Raw genomic sequence first — 20,409 nt, 5'->3', positions numbered from 1 at the left:
CACTTGAGGGAAGATCGACACTCATGCCAGCGAACGTTCTTATTTTTGGATGGGCTAACGGAAAAAACACACGTGTTGACCAAACTGGGGTTTCTCCATTAGTAGGTATTGGACATGGTACTTTTACATCTGGCCAAGCAGCGCTGAGGGATGCCTCGGGTAATAACGAAGCATGCGAAAGCATGTATTGATAATAGACATGCTATTATCCCCTTTGCTTTTGATACTTTCGGTTTCTTGGCTCCAGAGGCGGTTGGACTACTCAAGAGAGTTCAGAAAGTCATGCACAGTAATGTCATGAAACTCGGTTCGAGATAGTTTATTTTTGAAAGGATAGGTTTTGCAATTTAAAAGGGGCTTGCGGCACAACTTGTTGCTCGCTTGCCTGCTATGTAGTTGTTTCAAGGACTGTTTTTAGGCATTCTACTTAATTATGAATCATAAAATGAATACCAACAAAATAATACAAAAAATAAATAAATTTTGAAGATGATTTTGCAGTATTAATCTTTATGGTTTTATATATTGCAACTTATTACGGGATATGTGTGTTTGCGTCTGTGAACTATGATTGTCCCATATTTTCTCAAAAGTTAAGTCTATCATATGTATTTATTGATAAAAGATGGAATGAACTTTTGACAACAAAAGTTAAGCCTATTATGTCATTATGCAAATATTGATGGAAGATATGATGAATTTTTGTTTACAAAGATTAAGTATATTATACGTATCTATGCAAATATTGATGAAAAATAGAATAAATCTTTGAATATTCCGCAGTATTAGTCCTTTCCTGAACCACATCTTTGTGTAAATACTGTGTGGCTCCGTAAGTTCTCTTATGTGAGCATTTCTGATTAAATTAATCATGGGTTTTCTTGTGGTTAATTTAATTGAGTATTTTAGATTACAAATTCATGTTTTCATGTTTTTGGTAATGTCCATAGAAATCCTTCCTGTGAAAGTAAGGTCGCTCTTGTTGTTCTCTTGGGAATAACATTTTATGGGAGAAAGTTCTTGAAAAAGCGGGGGTACAACAACCACGCCAAATATTTCGATTAACAATATGTATGGACTAACTCTAATGTACTTTTAAGAGAATCAACTAGACAGTCAGACTCAATCTTAATAAAAAAGTATATCAAGGAGTTAATATCTCGATCTCTGGATTTGATCTATACTCAGGCAAATAGAAATCTGCGAGTCTTTATCAAATACAAGAGAGATAACTTGGATGGTACCAAAGACCAATATCCAAGTGTCAATCAATGTAAATCAACGACCAAAGGTTGGATATTCTAATTAATTTATCTTAACGCAGTACCTGTGATATTTCAATTATATAACAAATACGGTGCTGAATAAAAATAACACAGACACCAGATAACGAGGAAACCGCAAATGCAGAAAAACCCTGGGACCAAGTTCAGATTGAACACCATACTGTATTAAGCCGCTACAGAAACTAGCCTACTACAAACTAACTTCGGCCTGGACTATAGTTGAACCCTAATCAATCTCACACTGATTCAAGGTACAGTTGCGCTCCCTACGACTCTGATCCCAACAGGAGAGTACGCACTTGATTCCCTTAGCTGATCTCACCCACAACTAAGAGTTTCTACGACCCAAAGTCAAAGACATTAATAAACAAATTTGTATCACACTGAAAAGTCTATTATGATAGATAAATCTATCTCCCACATATAAACCTATGAGTTTTATTCCGTCTTTTGATAAATCAAGGTAAACGGGAACTAATTGATAAAACCATACTTATATTCCCGAAGAACAGCTCAGTATTATCAATCACCTCACAATAATCTAAATCGTATGCTAGCGAACTAGATATTGTGGAATCACAAACGATGAGACGAAGATGTTTGTGATTTCTTTTTATCTTGCCCTATAGGAGATATAATCTCAAGTCAATTATTCAATTGAACTCGAACGATAGAAAATGGAAAGATCAGATCGCTCAACTACAAGAGAAATAGTTTCGTCTAGCTTAACAATCTCAATGAAGTATTTCAGTCATTAACCTACAGGGTCTCGAGAAGAAGCCTAAGGTTAAAGGAGAACCGACTCTAGCAAACCAACTAGTATCACACATCAGGTGTGGGGATTAGTTTTCCAGTTGCTAGATGTTTATTATATAGTTTTCAAATCAGGGTTTGCAATCTAAGTTACCTTGGTAACAAAGCATTCAATATCCACCGTTAGATGAAAAACCTGATTCGACCAAGCTAATATCTTTCAACCGTTAGATCAAAACTTAGCTTGTCACACACAAATAAAATGTATTCATTTAGGTTTGAGTAACCGTACCTAAACATGCACACTTAGTTGGTTCACAAATAGTTAACCAATGGTTATCCATATGAGCACTTTCATATTAACCGTATTCATCTTCTTCACAACTAGTTCAAATGACTTCAAAAGAACTAGTTTAAGAGTTTTTCAATTACTTAGATCTTTATGCTTAGACACAATTGAAACAAAATCGGATTGTTCCACTTGAATCAATTCATGAAAAATATACCCACGGTTTGCAAAGATTGCATTCCTTATAATTTATTGTTTTAAGTTCATGAACTACCGATTTGAGAAATAACCAGCTTGGGTATGCGTACTAGTGCTACCAGATTTGAGTTGGTTTTGATTTCCAAAATAGGCAGAATTTTTCGGGTAGAAAAGTTCCGCCAGTACGCGTACGGGTACGCGCACCGAAGGTGACTGGTTTATGAGTTCGTAAACTCCAAAATCAGCAGAATTTTCCGGGAGGAAAAGTTCCGCAAGTACGCGTACCTAACCTGTATATGCACGCACTTGGTTTCCAGTACATGGATTTATATACTAATGTGCGAACACACTATATATGCTTATATCCATATATGGTAATCTCAACTGTACATTTAAATCATTGAAACATTCTTTTATAATGTTATAACAATCGTTATTCACGACTATCGTCATCAAAGCTATTTTTAAGATTGAAACGTCATCATGACTTTCATCACGGGTAAAGATGAAAATGGTTAAAGTGAAAGCTTACCAACACATATTTCGAGAAAAAGATAGGCGAGTAAACTCGGCTCGAAATAACAAATGTGTATGTATGAAAACTATCATACTTATACGACTTTTATCTCAAGAGTAGGAGATATAATAGACTTTTGAGTGATATATAAGTTCAAGTCTCCACATACCTTTTAGTCGGATGAAGTTCCACCAGTTCCTCGAGTAGTTCTTCGTCTCCATGGAGTTTGAAGCTCAACTACACTTGACTATCCTATATTGAGACTTAGTCATAAGTAAACTATAAATCAAGACATATAGTTTTGATCACTAATATTTACAAACATGCTTGAGATAGCAACGCATACGAGTTCGACCGAGCAATGCTCTAATAGTTCTTAATTGAACTTGTGCTTAATTTCCAAATCTTTGTAGCTGTGGAATATTATATGGGTTATCTTGCATCTTTATAAACTCCTTGATGAATGCATTTTTCTTTGTATATGTGATTACATCTAAACAAATTTTATAGGTTTCTTTGTTTTGGTCCTGAAGTGTCTCTATGGAAATTTCATGAGAATCCCACTAGTTTTTGTACCTTTGCTAATTTATATTGACAAAAAGGGGGGAAATTATTGTATAGTTCACACTAAAAATACATATGGTTTACGGATCATTATGTAAAGGGGGGCAGTTTTCATGTTGAGATGGAGTATTGACTAAGGGGGAGTGATACATATCACCATAGTATTGCTGTCAAAGTTATGATACAATTGAACTTTGATGATATGTAATAATGCTATGAAATTGTATAACAATTATTGAGAGAAACTATTTTCTCATTGTTATAGCTAGGGATCTTCAACAACGATGATGTTGAATTGAACATCTATAGAATCATGGGAGTACTTGGAAGTGACGAATATTTCGAATAATGTTGAATAACCAATGCGATTAAGCATTTGGATGAGAAGCTACAAAGTTTATTTATTTTTTAATCCATATGTATTGATACTCTTGTCATTAAAATTGACAAAGGGGGAGATTGTTAAAGCATTGCTCGGTCGAACTCGTAACCGTTGTTATCTCAAGCTTGTTTGTCAAGTTTAGTTGCCAAAACTATAAGTCTTGATTTTTAGTCAACTTATAGTGATGTCTCGGACTAGGATCGCAAGTGTAGTTGAGCTTTAGACTCCACGACGTTCATCGAAAAAAGACGAAAAACTACTCAAGGGAACTTATGGAACTTCATCAACCAAAAGGTATGTGGAGACTTGAACTCATCTATTACTCAAAAGTATATCTATTGTATCTCATATTTTGAGACAAAAAGTCGTATTGCTATATAGACTTCAATTATACACATTTGATATTTCGAGCTGAGTTTATCTCTCTTATCTATTTCTCGAAATATGTGTTGGTAAGCTTTCCCTTTAACTAAGTTCATCTTTTATTCTTGATGCAAGTCAAAACATGATCGTGTGAAAATCTCCTTGTAACATCTTACATGATTTGTATGAGACAATCATTTGGTGTAGACTTGGAATGTTTTGTATTGATCATTCAATCACTTGAAAATTGCTTTGAAGTTAATAGTTTGTGTGAGACAGCTATTGTCGTCTTTTAAGAATGTTTCAATAATTGAAATGAGGGTTTAGAACACATAACCATTATTGGATATAAACATAGTGTGTGTATTTGCATTTTTGTAAAGTCCAAATCCGTGAACCTTGGTATGCGTACCCGTACGCGTACTGGTGGGTTATGGAAGTCCGGAAACTAAGTATGCGTACCCGTACGCGTACTGGCGAAAGTTCACGTTTGTGAATATCTGCTGGAGTTTGGAAGTATACTAAGTATGCGTACCCGTTCACATACTGGCGAAACACAAACTCAGGCGGGCTACTTAAGTATGCGTACCCGTTTGCATACTTGAGTAGGTAATGTTCTAAAATCGGTTTGTTTATGAAATAATATATTTATATAATAAGGAATGAAATCTTTGCAAACCGTGGCTATAATCCTCATGAAATGATTCAAGTGAATCAAAATTGATTTCGCTTCAATTGTGTTTTGTATACTTCTATGAGAATATAAACAATTGAACAACTCTCTAACTAGTTTCATTTGAGTCATTTGAACTAGTTATGATAACGATGAATTAGATTGATATGAAAGTGCTCATATGGCTAACCTCGGTTAACTATTATTGAACCAACCAAGTGTACACGTTTAGGTACGGTTACCCTTATCTAAATTATGGCACATTTCATTTGTATATAACAAGCTAAGTTTGATATAACGGTTGAAAGATATTAGCTTGAATCTAATCAGGTTTTCATCTAACGGTGAATATTGAATGCTTTATTACCAAGGTAACTTAGATTGCAAACCATGATTTGAAATCTATACAAAGGACAACTCTAGCAACTGGAAAACTTAATCCCCACACTTCCTGTGTGATACTAGTTGCGACTAGAGTTGATTCTCCTTTAACCTTAGGTTTTTCAAGAAACATGGTAGGTTAACGACTTAAAGACTTCATCAGACAGACTCAACTATTTCTTGTAGTTGCATGTTCTGATCCTGTTGTTTTCTATTGTGATTGAGTACTGATGTGCTTTGTATATAGTAGTAAAAGTGGTTCGATTCTCAGACTTGCGAAGGATGATATTTAAATTTAAATTCTAAAACTAAAATATAAAACTCACTAAAAATTATAGCAAACTCAATCAAAGATGATATCAATAATAAAAGAACACCGAGGCTAAGATTCCACTATTTTCCAAGTTCAAATTGATTTAATCCAATATTTATATTCATGCAATTTTCTCGTTCAAATTGATTCTAAAATATTACAACAAGTATATTCTCAAAATAACGAATGTAAATCCAAAGTGTAGAACATCAAAAACCTATGGCCAAGCATGCTCTATCAAAAGAAATAACAATTGCTTAGCAAAAATCATTCGAACAATTATCACTCAAGACAAAACAATCATAAAAATAATTGCATTAAATAAATAAATAAGAATGTACCACTTTTTGTTGGAAAAATAGCTTCCTCTATCGCCTCAGCGATGGGGTTTAGCTCTTCATATTAATCATGATCTCAAAATATGTGTTTATGGATCAAAAGATGATTGAAATGATGAAAAACAATAAAATATCTGATTTGCAACAGTGTGAGTGTGTTACAGAATCTCTATTACAAAGGAGAAATAATAGCTAAAGACCTATTGCAACCACAGTTGATAAACAATATATGGGTTCTGCTGTTGAATAACGATAGTTCTATGCGACAAATGCTTGTGCGTCAAATTTCTTCGTGTTCTTGGTATTGCAGCAGCAGAAATAAAAACTCCAACTCTTGATTTGAGCTTTCTGCTCTCTCCTAAACTTCCCCAAAAGTGTACGTACCCTTTGCTGGAATTCTCCCCTTCCTATATATATCCAACAGGTGCCAAAAATGTCCTTGAATATCTTTGTTTATCTTCCTTTCTTTCACCGGGAGTTCCGGGACTTCTTTCCCTCTGAATTGCTTTGCTACGCGTCTTTTGTATTTCCAAACCCTCAAGTTCGATAAAACAACCACCTAAAGCAGTAAACTCTCCAAACTTGCACGTAACTTCCATGTATACTCGGAAAATAAATCCCAGAGATATAATTCCTGTTTTAACGAAATATATATATCGAAATAATCTTTCTTTCCAAAACAATCTCTCTTACCAATCCTGTTTTGATGCTATAATTTCATCCCAGTTCAAGCTTCGAAAAATACCCTAGTATAACTCTCCCAAATCACTTCCATATATATAACAACCACCTAAAGCAGCCACCTAAAGTAGTAAACTCTCCAAACTTGCACGTAACTTCCATGTATACTCGGAAAATAAATCCCAGAGATATAATTCCTTTTTTAACGAGATATATATATCGAAATAATCTTTCTTTCCAAAACAATCTCTCTTACCAATCCTGTTTTGATGCTATTATTCCATCCCAGTTCAAGCCTCAAAAAATACCCGAGTATAACTCTCCCAAATCACTTCCATATATGGAACAGAAGTCCGAAAATAAGTCCACCTTCCTGTTTTCTTCTCCCGGCTTATCTAGCCCAATTGGTTGGGTCCAATCAATCACAGCAACCCTCTTATGCTATCACAGGTCCACTCCAACAGAAAGAAGCCATTGAATCTCCTTAGAAATCGCTCAAAAATTCGAACTCTAAATCTGCTTCGTTGCTGTTCATTTTCTCGCCAATTTCTGGAATTTGAACGATGAAGAAGGGTGCCCTCTAATCAGAGTAGGGGTGCGAATAGCAACTTCCTTTGGGGGTGGCATGAGGGTTCCCCTTAGTAATTAGGTTACCCCTTAGTAATTAGGTTACCCCTTATCCAAACTGAGGGTCTGTATAGTAATTTTATCCCACAAGCGCAGAAACCACTTTTCGAGCAAATTTCGCCGTAAAAGCTTATTTCTCCAAAAATACCTACAAAGACATAAAATGCTATAATAAATACAAAATCGAGCACTAACAACATATAGAATTGAGACAAATCGGACACAAAAATGTGTCCATCAAATACCCCCAAACTTATTATTTGCTAGTCCTCGAGCAAAAATAAAATAAAAATAAAATCCTAACTTATTGTCGCAGGCATCGTCGATTGCATTTAGCTTATGCAATAAGCCTTTAAACCCCTAGGTGGCTCTAATGGCCGAGTTATAGTCTCTGGAGGGATTACTAGAGATATACCCACAAAACCTTTATACTCCAGATCCTAGCTATCTACCGAGAACCTTGGAAGGCACTAAAAATTATCCTTGGTTGGCATACTCTCATTGACTACAGGAGGAAGTACTCTGATGTGAAATCCCAATTGTTGTACACGAGTTTACACTCAATCATACTAGAATTCATATATAAGTGACAGAGCTCTACTCGAATAGTTTCTGGACATCATAACCGGAGTCAACCAATCACATGGATAGATTAAGAAGATGGATGTAGAGAAAAACGTAGATGGTTTTGTTGTTAACTAAGGTGAACGGTGTTTCTCATATCTGTCTAAAGGCCATGCCAAAACGAACCTATCCTATTGGACTGAGATACTAGTCTGACTAATATCAACACGACTGGCATATACAAGGGTACCAGTGGTCGACTTTATTGAATTTATTCCGGTTGGTATGGTCTCATTTTTATTTTATTTTCAACTTTTTTTTTGGTAACTCAGTCACTCTATTTCACCCTAGTAGTGGTAACAACTTGAATCGTGAGCCCCACCTAATCACTTAGAGAAATATATTTTTAAAAGAAAATAAAATAAAAACAAAAGTGAAAAGGATTCAACGAGATATGGCGAAACTACCATGTTTTCTTTAATTTCTAACACCTGAGCTTTGTGCTTTTATGAATAGACTCTTTAAATGTTTCCATCTAATCAGATTGGTTCCTCAACTCCTACAACCAATATGCTTCCATCCACTTAGATTAGTTAGTGCCGTCCTTAATAAACATAAATTTCTAGGCTCTGGAGTTTATTTATTGGAACTAAAAACTAACAAAAAGTTTCTACCCACCCCCAAACTTAAATCTAACATTGTCCTCAATGTTTCTAACGAAATAACGATATCAAAATTTAAATAACATGAGGAAATAGTAAAGAGAGAAGTCGGAAAGATAGTACCTGGGTGAAGTGTAACCAAAAACCTACAAAAATAATATACAACATACAAACCGCTTCGATGGTCAATCAAGGTAAATAGGATCCTCCAGAGGGACCTCCTCAACATCACCTGTAGGAAAAAACTCTAAAAAGGGCTTCAATCTCTGACCATTAACCTTTGAATAACTACTACCATCTGGTGTCTCAATCTCAATAGCGCCACGAGGAAAAATAGTACGGAACACAAAAGGACCGGTCCACCGAGAGCGCAACTTCTCAGGGAATAGATGCAAACGAGTGTCATACAGAAGAACTTTTTGACCTGGAGAAAATGACTTTCATAAAATATTCTTATCATGCACAAGTTTCATTTTGTTCTTATACTCCTTAGCACTATCGTATGCATCTCTACGAATCTCGTCCAACTCATTGAGCTAGAGCTTTCTGTGATCTCCTTCCTTGTCAAGTGAAAAGTTTAGCTGCTTAATAGCCCAATAGGCTCTATGCTCTAACTCAAAAGGCAGATGACATGCCTTGCCAAATACTAAACGATAAGGTGACATTCCAATGGGTGTCTTAAATGCAGTACGGTAAGCCCATAAGGCATCAGTAAGCCTCGATGACCAGTCTTTCCTATTGGGATTAACTGTTTTCTCTAAAATACGCTTAATTTCCCTATTGGAGACCTCTACCTGACCACTAGTCTGTGGGTGATATGGGGTTGCTACTTTGTGGGTAATACCATATTGTTTCATCAAAAGAGAAAATGGTCTATTAGAAAAATGTGACTATCCATCACTAATTATAGCTCGCGGAGTACCAAAACGTGTAAGTATATTCTCTTTCAAAAACTGGACTACGACCCTGTGGTCATTTGTTTTACACGGAACCACCTCAACCCACTTAGACACATAGTCTACAACGACAAGTATGTAAAGATAACCAAAAGTATTAGGAAATGGACCCATAAAATCAATGCCCCACACATCAAAGACCTCAATCACTAAAATAGGGTTCAAAGGCATCATATTTCTGTGGGAAACGGTTCCTAACCTCTGGAAACGCTCACAAGAAACACAATGACTATGGGAGTCTTTAAACAACGAAGGCCAGTAAAATCCACACTGCAATATCTTAGAAGCAGTCTTCTTAGCACTAAAATGAACCCCACATGCATGTTCATGACAAAAGGAGATAATACTAGACTGGTCATTCTCAGGTATACATCTCCTAATAATCTGGTCTGGTCAATACTTAGCAAATAAGGATCATCCCAAAAGAAATGCTTAACCTCAGCTAAAAACTTAGAACGATCTTGTTTACCCCAATGTTGAGGCATTCGACTAGTAACAAGATAATTCACTATATTAGCATACTAAGGTGATTGGGAAACAGAGAACAATTGTTCATCAGGAAAGCTATCCCTTATAGTAAGGGAATCATTAGGGAAACTAACAACTAACCTAGACAAGTGGTCTGCTACTACATTTTCTGCACCCTTTTTGTCTCTAATGTCTGGAGAAAATTCTTGTAACAATAGGATCCATATAATCAATCTAGGTTTGGAATCCTTCTTAGACAAAAGGTATTTCAAAGCACTATGATCAGTATAGATTACGATCTTAGAACCTAATAGGTAGGATCTAAACTTATCTAAGGAAAACACGATGGCTAAGAGTTCTTTATCGGTAGTTGTACAGTTCATTTGGGCATCATTCAAAGTTTTGCTAGCATAGTAAATCACATGAAGTAATTTGTTGTCTGGCTAACCTAGCACAACGCTTATAGCATAATCTGAAGCATCACACATGATCTCAAAGGGTAGGTTCCAGTTAGGTGCCTGGACTATGGGAACGGTAGTGAGTAAAGTCTTAATCTTCTCAAAAGCCTCTAAACAAGAATCATCAAAGACAAACTTAACATATTTTGCAAGAAAATTGCAAAAAAAAAGAGAGGTCTAGAAATCAAGCTAAAATCCTTAATGAATCAACGATAAAAACCTGCATGCCTTAAGAATGACCTAATATTTTTTACGGTTTTTGGGACCTGTAAAGTCTTAATAAGGTCAACTTTGGCTTTATATACCTTTATACCCTTTGAGGAAACGATGAGCCCTAATACAATTCCTGATTTAACCATGAAATGGCATTTTTCCCAATTAAGCACTAAATTCTTTTCCTTACACCTAGTCAACACTAATGTCAAATGATGCAAGCACTCATCAAAATATGAACCAAACACTGAAAAATCATCCATAAAGACCTCTAAAAACCGTTCTACCATATCAGAAAATATGCTGATCATACAACGCTGAAAAGTCGCAAGGGCATTACATATCCCGAAAGGCATGCGTCTATACGCAAAGGTACCAAAGGGACAGGTAAAAGTGGTTTTCTCTTGGTCTTTTGGGGCAATAACGATCTGATTATATCCGGATTAGCCATCTAAGAAGCAATAATGACTATGTCCAGCTAATATCTCTAGCATTTGGTCGATAAAGGGGAAAGTGATCCTTCCTTGTGACCTTGTTCAATTTCCTTAGCCAATACCAACACGCCACCCATGGTCACTCGGGTTGGGATTAACTCATTATTATCATTCTGGACTACAGTGATACCTGATTTTTTGGGGACAACCTGAACGGGGCTGACCCACTTACTTTTTGAAATTGGGTAGATAATACCCGTATCTAACAATTTAAGCAACTCTTTTCGAACTACCTCTTTCATGTTAGGGTTCAGTTGACTTTGCATCTCCCTAGAAGGTTTGGAGTCTTCCTCTAAATGAATCTGATGTATACACACAGTAGGACTTATACCCTTAATGTATACTATAGTCCACCCTAAAGCTTCCTTATTATCTTGAAGTACATTCACTAGCCTACTTTCCTGATCACTATCCTAATCGGAAGCTACAATCACATGTACAGTTTCAAATGGGCCTAAAAACACATACTTTAGAGTGTCGGGTAGTGGTTTAAGGTCCAACTTAGGAGGCTCTTCTAAAGAAGGATATAAGGTAGTATCATAAGCTGGTAATTGTTCGATCCTAGATTTCCATCTATCAATGTCTAACACATAGGTAGAGTCTAATAGAGCATTCACTTGTTAAATAGTTCCATCATCGTCAAAATCTAAACCAAAATGGGATAGACAACTTTCTAATGGGTCTTCAGACAAAATGTTTGGTAATGACTCCTGAACTAAGGATTCTATTATGTTCACCTCTTCAACACTGTGTCATCTAGCTCATAAGGTAGCTTACTGACATTCAAAATGTTCATCTCCATAGTTGATCTGATTTTTAATTGAGTTGTAGTGATAGTGGTAAAAAGGTTTGTTTCAGACTTGTGAAAGCAAAGAATTTTAGATTTAAAGAAATTTAAAAATACACAAAACTTAGATCAAAAATTTGATTTCAAGATATTAGGAATAACCAAGACACTGATTCCACTATTACGCAAAATTGAATGATAAATATTTCAAAACTCTAATTATCTTTTAAGTCCTTTATTTCTCAATTCACATATAATCAGGAAAATTCTCAAAAATTAATTGTATCCCCTAAGCATAGATTATCTAAGCAAAGCATAACCTATCTAATGGAATCACAAATAATGAAGAATTTTTTTTTCAAACAATTAAAAACTCTGCAGAAGCAGTGATTGAGTGAATTATAATTATAAATTAGAGAAAATAAATAATTACCAATTATTCATGCGTAAATAGCTTCCTCATTTCCTTGGTTGTGGGAGAATTAGCCGCTCATCATGTTGGAAAACCTCTCAAAATAATTATTGTGGCTCAAAAATGGTTCACAATGATGAAATAAAGAGAAAATGGTGAAAATCGGGTATTTGCAACGTTTATAACCGTTGCATAACACCGTTACAAAGAACGACATAAGGTAAATGTTATTCCGCTGTTGAATACGACCCCACAACCAAGTGTCGTTGTCGCTGTTGAAGAACGACTGCTCTGGCTGGTATGTTCTTCACGTTTTTCACCTCTGTAGCAGCAGAAACAAAATTTTCTGGTGATTGATTTTCGCCTCTGTGATGCTCTATTCCTCTCCCAAGCTATCGACAGACTTCTAGGCTACCCCAACAATCTATTTATACTCAACGGGGATGATAAAATCCTCGCAATAACTCTCAAAATCTCATCATAACTCGGTATTATCTTCATGCAAGATACGGCCCTGAAATGATTCTCCACGCGTAAAAATCTTCTGATACTCCCTTATTTAGCTCCTATACGCATCTTAGATGACTAAGCGTCATCCAAACACGAGAAGCACACATCAAAACTTGTTGAATATCCGTGAATATCATTTTCAAACCCGTGTTGCCCTGACTTCTTCCACGTGATTATCCAGCCAAATTTGATCGAACCAAACACCCATACAAGCTTTTTTATGACAAATCACATCTACCCAACAAATTTCAGCCTTTGAATCTCTTTAGAACACCATCAAAAATTGATTGAAAAATCTGCCAGAAAATGAAATATTTTTCCGCCAAAAAAAGATTCAAATTTGGGAAGAAGATGGTGTCCCCCTAATCAGCTGTGGGGTGCGAATAGTGGGTGTCCAAACTGAGATGCCCCTTAGCCAAAACTGGGGTCCGTATAGCATATGTCCTCCGAGGGTGTCCCGAGCAACTTTTCGAGCTGACTTGTCCAATACCTAAAAATACATAAAAATAAAATATTAGTATAAAAATCGATTACCAATAATACAGAAAATTAAGAACAATGTAGACACAAAAATGTGTCTATCAAATACCCCCAAACTTATTATTTGCTAGTCCTCGAGCAAAATTGATCTTGAAAAATAAAACCGAGTTAATCTTGTGAAGGTTTACCAGAGGTGTACCCACAAAACCATTACTCCAGACCCTAGCTATCTATGTCGAACCTTGGAAGGCACTAAAGAATCTCCTTGGTTGACATACAATCACTGACTACAGGAGGAAGTACCCTGATGCGAAATTCCAATTGATGTACACGAGTTTGCACTCAAGCATACTAAAATTCATATAAAGTGACAAAGCTCTACTCAGATAGTTGCACTATGGACATCATATTCAGAGTCAAACTAATCATATGGATAGAATAAGGAAATGGAAATAGAGAAAAAATGTAGATGGTTTTGATGTTAACCAAATGATCGATGTTTCACATATCTGTCTGAAGGCTACTGCCAAAATGAACCTATCCTAATGGACTGAGATACCGGTCTGACTAATATCAACACAACTGGCATATACAAGGGAACTAGTGGTCGATAACTTAAATCTAGATCAACAAACTGGCAAATACAAGGGACAAGTGGTTGACTACATAGAAAATAACTTGAATAATATATTTTTTTTTTAACGGCATGAATAGATCTTTTGGATCCAAGCGCATGCTTCTTTTCAGCAGATTATACGATAGTTCCCACGGGTCCTGCATTCCACGCTTGCTTAGGCGACGGAGACAGGGAGAACACACACATATTGCTATCCAAGTGTTAATACTTATTCCAATTGGTCTAACTGGTCTGTTTTTTTTTTCTTTTTTTTTTTGGTAACTCAGTCACTCTAATTCACCCTAGCAATGGTAACAACTTGAATCGTGTGCCCCACCTTATCACTTAGAGAAACATAGTTTAAAATGAAAAAATAAAAATAGAAATGAAAAGGACTCAACGAGATATGGTGAAACTATCATGTTATTTATAACACCTGAGCTATGTGCTTTTATGAATAGACTCTTTAGATGTTGCTATCTAATCAGATTGGTTCCTCAACTCCTACAACCAAGATGTTTCCATCCACTTAGATTAGTTAGTGCCATCCTAAATACGCATAAATTTCTAGGCTCTGGAGTTTATTTATTGCAACGAAAAGATTCTTTCCCACCCCAAACTTAAATCTAACATTGTCCTCAATGTTTCTAATGAAAGAGCAATACCAAAAAGTAAAGTAACATGAGGAATTAGTAAAGATAGAAGTCGGAAAGATAGTACCTGGGTGAAGAGATAAATCAAAAACTAATATACAACATACAACTCCCTTGATGGTCAATCAAGGGTAAACAGGATCCTCCAGAGGGACCTTCTCAACATCAACTGTAGGAAAGGGATCTAAAAAGGGTTTCAATCTTTGACCGTTAACTTTCGAAGAACTACTACCATATGGTGTCTCGATCTCAACATCTCCATGAGGAAAGACAGTGCGAACAATAAAAGGACCCGTCCACCGAGAACGTAACTTCCCATGGAAAAGATGCAAGCGGGTATCATAGAAAAGAACTTTTTGACCTGGAGAAAATGACTTCCTTAAAATATTTCTATCATGCACAAGTTTCATTTTGTTTTTATACTCCTTAGCACTATCGTACGCATATACACGAATCTCGTCCAACTCATTGAGCTGGAGTTTCCTATGGGCTCCTGCCTTGTCAAGTGAAAAATTTAGCTGCTTAACAGCCCAATAAGCTCTATGTTCTAACTCAACAGGTAAATGACATGCCTTGCCATACACAAGCCGATAAGGCGACATTCCAATGGGGGTCTTAAACGCAGTACGGTAAGCCTATAAGGCATCAGTTAGCCTAGACGACCAGTCTTTCCGATTAGGATTAACTGTTTTCTCTAATATACGTTTTATCTCCCTATTGGAAACCTCTACCTGACCACTAGTCTGTGGATGATACGGGGTAGCTACCTTATGTGTAATACCATATTTCTTCATCAGAAGCCTAAAAGTCCCATTACAAAAGTGCGACCCTCCATCACTAATTATAGCTCGCGGTGTACCAAAACGTGTAAGTATATTATTTTTCAAGAACTCAATCACAATACTATGGTCATTGGTTTTACACGCAACCGCCTCAATCCATTTAGAGACATAGTCTACAATGACAAGGATGTATAAGTTACCAAAGGAATTAGGAAACGGACCCATAAAGTCAATACCCCACACATCAAAGACCACAACAATCAGAATCGGGTTCAAGGGCATCATGTTCCTACGGGAAATGGTTCCTAATTTCTGGCAACGTTCACAAGTAACACAGTAGCTGTTGGAGTCTTTAAACAACGAAGGCCAATAGAATCCACACTGCAATATCTTAGAAGCAGTCTTCTTAGCACTAAAGTGACCCCCACAAGCATGATCATGACAAAAGGAAATAATACTGGACTGGTCACTCTCAGGTAGAGCTGGAAATCAAGCCCAAAACCCGCGGGTTCACCCGGACCGGCCCGTACAAACCCGAACCCGTCTCAGCTGATTTCTAAACAAGCCGGGTTAGGGTTGAGAAAATGTCGGCCCGTGCAAAAACGGGTAAACCCGACCCGTCCTGTGTATCCGCGGGTAAAAACCGTAAACCCGTAATTCCTATTCATATGACACGTGCCCCTCCCATATATACGTGTCTCACTGTCTCCTCTCCTATCCCTAGGTATAAAAAGAAAAAACCCTAAAAAAATCTAATCTTTTCTTTTCTTTTTCTGTTCTTTCCTCCCTCTGCAGCAGCAGTTCTTCAGTTCTCTACTTCTCTTCTCATGATATATTTCATCTTCTTCTTCTTGTTTTTCGATATTTACAATTAACGACAACAACAGTGGTTAGCGACTAGCAGCAAGTAAGTAAATTCGGTGATTTTGATGTTTGTATGTCACTTTATTGCTTTTTTGTTCATTTTAATCATATATCATTCATGCATGGTACGGGGTTTGATCGTTTGATGTTCAAATGTTTGTTATCTAGTGTTTTCAGAAGTGGGTTTTACTTTGTTTGATAGTTAGTGTTGTGTATTTATAGATCTGTGTTCTTTTGAATCTTTTGAGATGATCACTGATTTAGGTTTTAAATTTTAATTGGGTTATCTGATTTTGATGAGAAATTGAGAATCATGAGATACAACTTGGGTTATTGACTTATTGTATGTTTGTTCAGAATCCTGATTCTGGTTTTGGTTCTTATTTGGACAACTTGGAATCCCCTTCAAAGGACTGTGTGGAACTGTAGATCAGTCAGGTAGTGCGGAACACCGAGGTTATCGCAGCAAACAACACGACTATACCAGCGTAAGTGTCCACACATCTACCTTTTTTTTTCTTTTTTGGAGTGTTGTATACTTGTATTACTTGGTGGAAGATGATGAATGAAATTTACATATGATTTCTCTTTGTACATTATATATATCATATTACAAAATCTATAAATATCTCATAGTAGAAATGAAGGGTTTTTGTATTTTTGCTTTTGCATTTTGCTTTTGAAACACTGAGCTAGTAGTTAGTAGTTAGTGCAGGAATTATGATGAATGACAAGCTGCATAACATTACGAAAAAGGAATTATGATGAATGACAAGCTGCATAACATTATGATGAATGACAAGCTAAGAATTGAGTTTATACTTTATATGGAATGGAATTTGGAACTGTGTATGGTTCTTTTAAATCTTGTGATTCGGGTTTATTTTGATCTATTGTGTTTTGCACATTCTTGATTCGTTGAAAATGAAATTAGAGTTAGCCTGGTTGTGTATAATTTAGATTGAGCTGAAATCAAGACAACAGGTGTTGTTGACATGTTGTTGTGAAGTTGAAAGTTGAACGTTTTTCAAATGTTACACTTTAATTGATTTCAATTGTTCTGACTTGCTTTCTTTAATTAAGATATGAGAGGGGTGAGGGTTTGTGAAAGTAAATGCTTGTTCTTATGCTCACCATTAGGCATAATGCATGTAACTTATTGTAATCTGCTTCTTTTATTTCCTACAAGTAAGTAAAGTAATGTACTTATGTACTGATTTTTGAGTCTTTGACCTATTCTTTGTGGCTCCATATTCTAGGATGTCAAGTGTACAAGAACAAGATCATATTAATGATGTTATGATTAGTGACAATGAGGATGACGATGTTGAGATGGTAGATTCTGTGAATGTCTCTGCAACTGTTGGTTGTGAACCTAAACCTTTTTCAAGTGAAAAGAAATCTAGACTTAGATCTGATGTTTGGGAATTTTTTAATCTTGTTGTAAATAAAGATGGAAAAAAGAATGGAGTGTGTAAGGCTTGTAATGCATCATATAAATATGATAGTCAAAAAGGTGGAACCTCATCTATGAGAAGGCATGTCTGCCCTGAGCGTCAGTCTAAAGACATAGGGCAGATGATGTTATCTGCAAAGAATGGCCTGTTGTCTTCCCGCGTATGCAAAGTTGATCAGATGAAATTTCGGGATCTTGTATTAGCATTACTCATTGCAAGAAATGTACCATTTTCGTTGGTGGAGTAGAAAGAATTTAGGGATTTATGTGCTTATCTAAATGAGGATGCTAAACCAATATCAAGGAACACTGGGAAAGCTGATGTTGTCAAAAAACATAAAACACGAAAAGAAGGTATTCGAAACATATTGAAACCTGCTCCAGGTATGATCCAAAATTTACTGTTTTTAATTTATTTTTATTTCATTTTCATAGGTTAAATTCACCCATAAATTTATGTCGACCTTATTCCGATCATATTAGTTATCAAAAAATTTCCTCGGCCTTGCATGCCTCTGTTTCCTATTTTTTTGTTTGTTCTGTCTCTTAATCCATGAGATTTCTTATGTTGCTAATTCACCCTCTATAAATCCTTCCTATGATCTGTTTCGTGATTTGTTATTATATCTCGTTCGACTGTTTTTGTTTTTTCAATTCCATAAAATTGGTTAGTAGAAATGTTTTTGGAATTCCATGTTGGTTCTTTAGATGGAACTGATTGATTATATGATATGAATTGATCATTATCTGAAATTAGTCAACTGCCTATGTTTGGCATGAACAACTCCGATGAGCTTGTTAATGAAAGGATGCTTTACAAGCAGTGTCCAATCTGAGTAGTTTATTCGGTAGTTAAAGTTAGTTACGGTGATTTGAGTGTGTCGGGGTTTATTTATTATTTCTTTAGCATCTTGCTGATTCTAATGTGTAGGATGTGTCTAACTGATTATGATAATATTGATGTAAAATTTTCATTGAGACCCAGACTTTAGCATCTTACTGATTATGATAATATTTGTTGATGTGTATGACTTATCCTTACAGGTAGGATGTGTCTAACATCAGACATGTGGACTTCTGTCACGACTACAGGGTATATAAGCTTAACTATGCACTTTCTTGATCAAAATTGGGAGTTAAAGAAGTATCTTCTGAATTTTTGTGAACTTCCACCACCTCATACAGGTGAGGTGAAGTACTTGAGTCTTGAGATGTTTTATTTTATGTGCATGTGTATTTATATTTTACTTGAGTCTTGTGATCTTCCACCACCTCATACAGGTGAATTACTTAATTGGGAGTTTAACTTTTCCCCTTTCCAGGTGAAAACCTATCTGCCAAGCTATTTGCAATAATAGAAAATTGGGGAATTGAACACAAAGTATCCAACATCACCTTGGATAATGCAGCAAATAACGGAGTTTGTGCTAGAATTATGCAGAGCAGACTTGTTGCAAAGAAGATCCTTTTTAACAAGGGAAAATACTTTCATGTGCGTTGTTGTGCTCATATCTTAGATCTTATTGTTAAAGATGGACTTGTGAAGATTGATCCATATGTGCTCAAGATAAGAAAGTCAGTGAAGTCCCTTAAAAAGTCCCAAGTAAGAAAACAAAAATTCTTGGACATTGTTGATGCTTTAGGAATGTCTGGAATAGGAAGGGGTATTCGCCAAGATGTTAAAACAAGGTGGGTTTCTATTTTTCTTTTGTTAGACAGTTAGAAAATTGTATTAATGTTAATAATATGCTCACTGAAATTACTGAATGTTGTTTTATACAGGTGGAATATACCCACTTTTCTTTTGTTTTATAATATACTCACTGAATGTTGTATTCAGTGGAATTCACTCACTGAATGTTGTTTTATACAGGTGGAATTCAACTTATCTCATGTTAGACAGTTGTCTTGTGTATAGAGGTGTTTTCTCTCATTTGAAGGAGGTGGATCCAGACTATAAACACTGTCCAAATGATGAAGAATGGGAGCAAATTGACGTTGTCACAAAGTTTCTCAAGACGTTTTATGATCTTACAACTTTATTTTCTGGTAGTAAGTATCCTACTTCCAATCTATATTTTGAAGGAGTCTGTCAAGTTCAGGTATTACTAAAAAAAGAAAGCACAAATGAAATTGAATTCATTAGAGACATGGTAAAAGAGATGCAACAAAAATTTGACAGTTATTGGACAAACTTGAGTCCTATATTGGCTATGGCACTTGTGTTAGATCCCGGATGTAAACTGCAATATCTAAACTTTGCTTACTCCAAAATGTATCCTGATGTAAGAGAATTAGAAAGTAAAGTTGAAGCTGTGCGTGAAACTATGAAAAAACTTTATAATGAGTATTACATTTTTTCAAGAGCTTATGGAACTGGAACTCATAATTTGGATATTCAAACTGGTGGGAATTTTTGCCCATCAAGGAAGTGAGTGGTTCCAGGTAATTTTAAAGCTTATTTATGAAGTATATGTGGTCTTGTATTATTTTGTGTTTTAACCAAGTGCATTTTTGAATCTGCGATGTTCTTCCTTGTACTCATTTCTAACTTCTTCCTTGTTTCATGCAGGAATATGCTGCAGCACAGGAAAATGGTGGTGATCTGCAATCCGACTTGTCAAAGTTAGATCTCTATTTTAGTGAGAAACATGGATGTCAACGAAATG

The 20,409-nt window shown here is 35.8% G+C and overlaps 1 protein-coding gene across 1 annotated transcript; it reads left to right on the top strand.

The window, feature by feature from the left end:
* The first annotated feature begins 17,544 nt into the window (after window positions 1-17,544).
* LOC113324729 (zinc finger BED domain-containing protein RICESLEEPER 2-like) lies at window positions 17,545-20,175 on the top strand. Its single transcript, XM_026573019.1, has 5 exons — window positions 17,545-17,901; window positions 17,989-18,124; window positions 18,785-18,925; window positions 19,063-19,429; window positions 19,614-20,175. Exons 1-5 carry the CDS (start codon window positions 17,545-17,547, stop codon window positions 20,173-20,175), a joined length of 1,563 nt encoding a protein of 520 aa, XP_026428804.1.
* Window positions 20,176-20,409: the final 234 nt, after the last annotated feature.

This window comes from Papaver somniferum, chromosome 11, assembly GCF_003573695.1.
Source record: "Papaver somniferum cultivar HN1 chromosome 11, ASM357369v1, whole genome shotgun sequence".
Lineage (NCBI taxonomy): Eukaryota > Viridiplantae > Streptophyta > Magnoliopsida > Ranunculales > Papaveraceae > Papaver > Papaver somniferum.
Note: the sequence above shows the minus strand (reverse complement) of the source record. Positions and strands in the feature narration are given on the sequence as shown.

Excerpts from the sequence above, each read along its gene's own strand:
- LOC113324729 (XM_026573019.1), top strand. The coding sequence starts at position 17,545 with ATGTCAAGTGTACAAGAACAAGATCATATTAATGATGTTATGATTAGT. Across the intron at positions 18,125-18,784 it reads CATATTGAAACCTGCTCCAG|GTAGGATGTGTCTAACATCA; the intron begins GTATGATCCAAA and ends TTATCCTTACAG. Across the intron at positions 19,430-19,613 it reads CGCCAAGATGTTAAAACAAG|GTGGAATTCAACTTATCTCA; the intron begins GTGGGTTTCTAT and ends TGTTTTATACAG.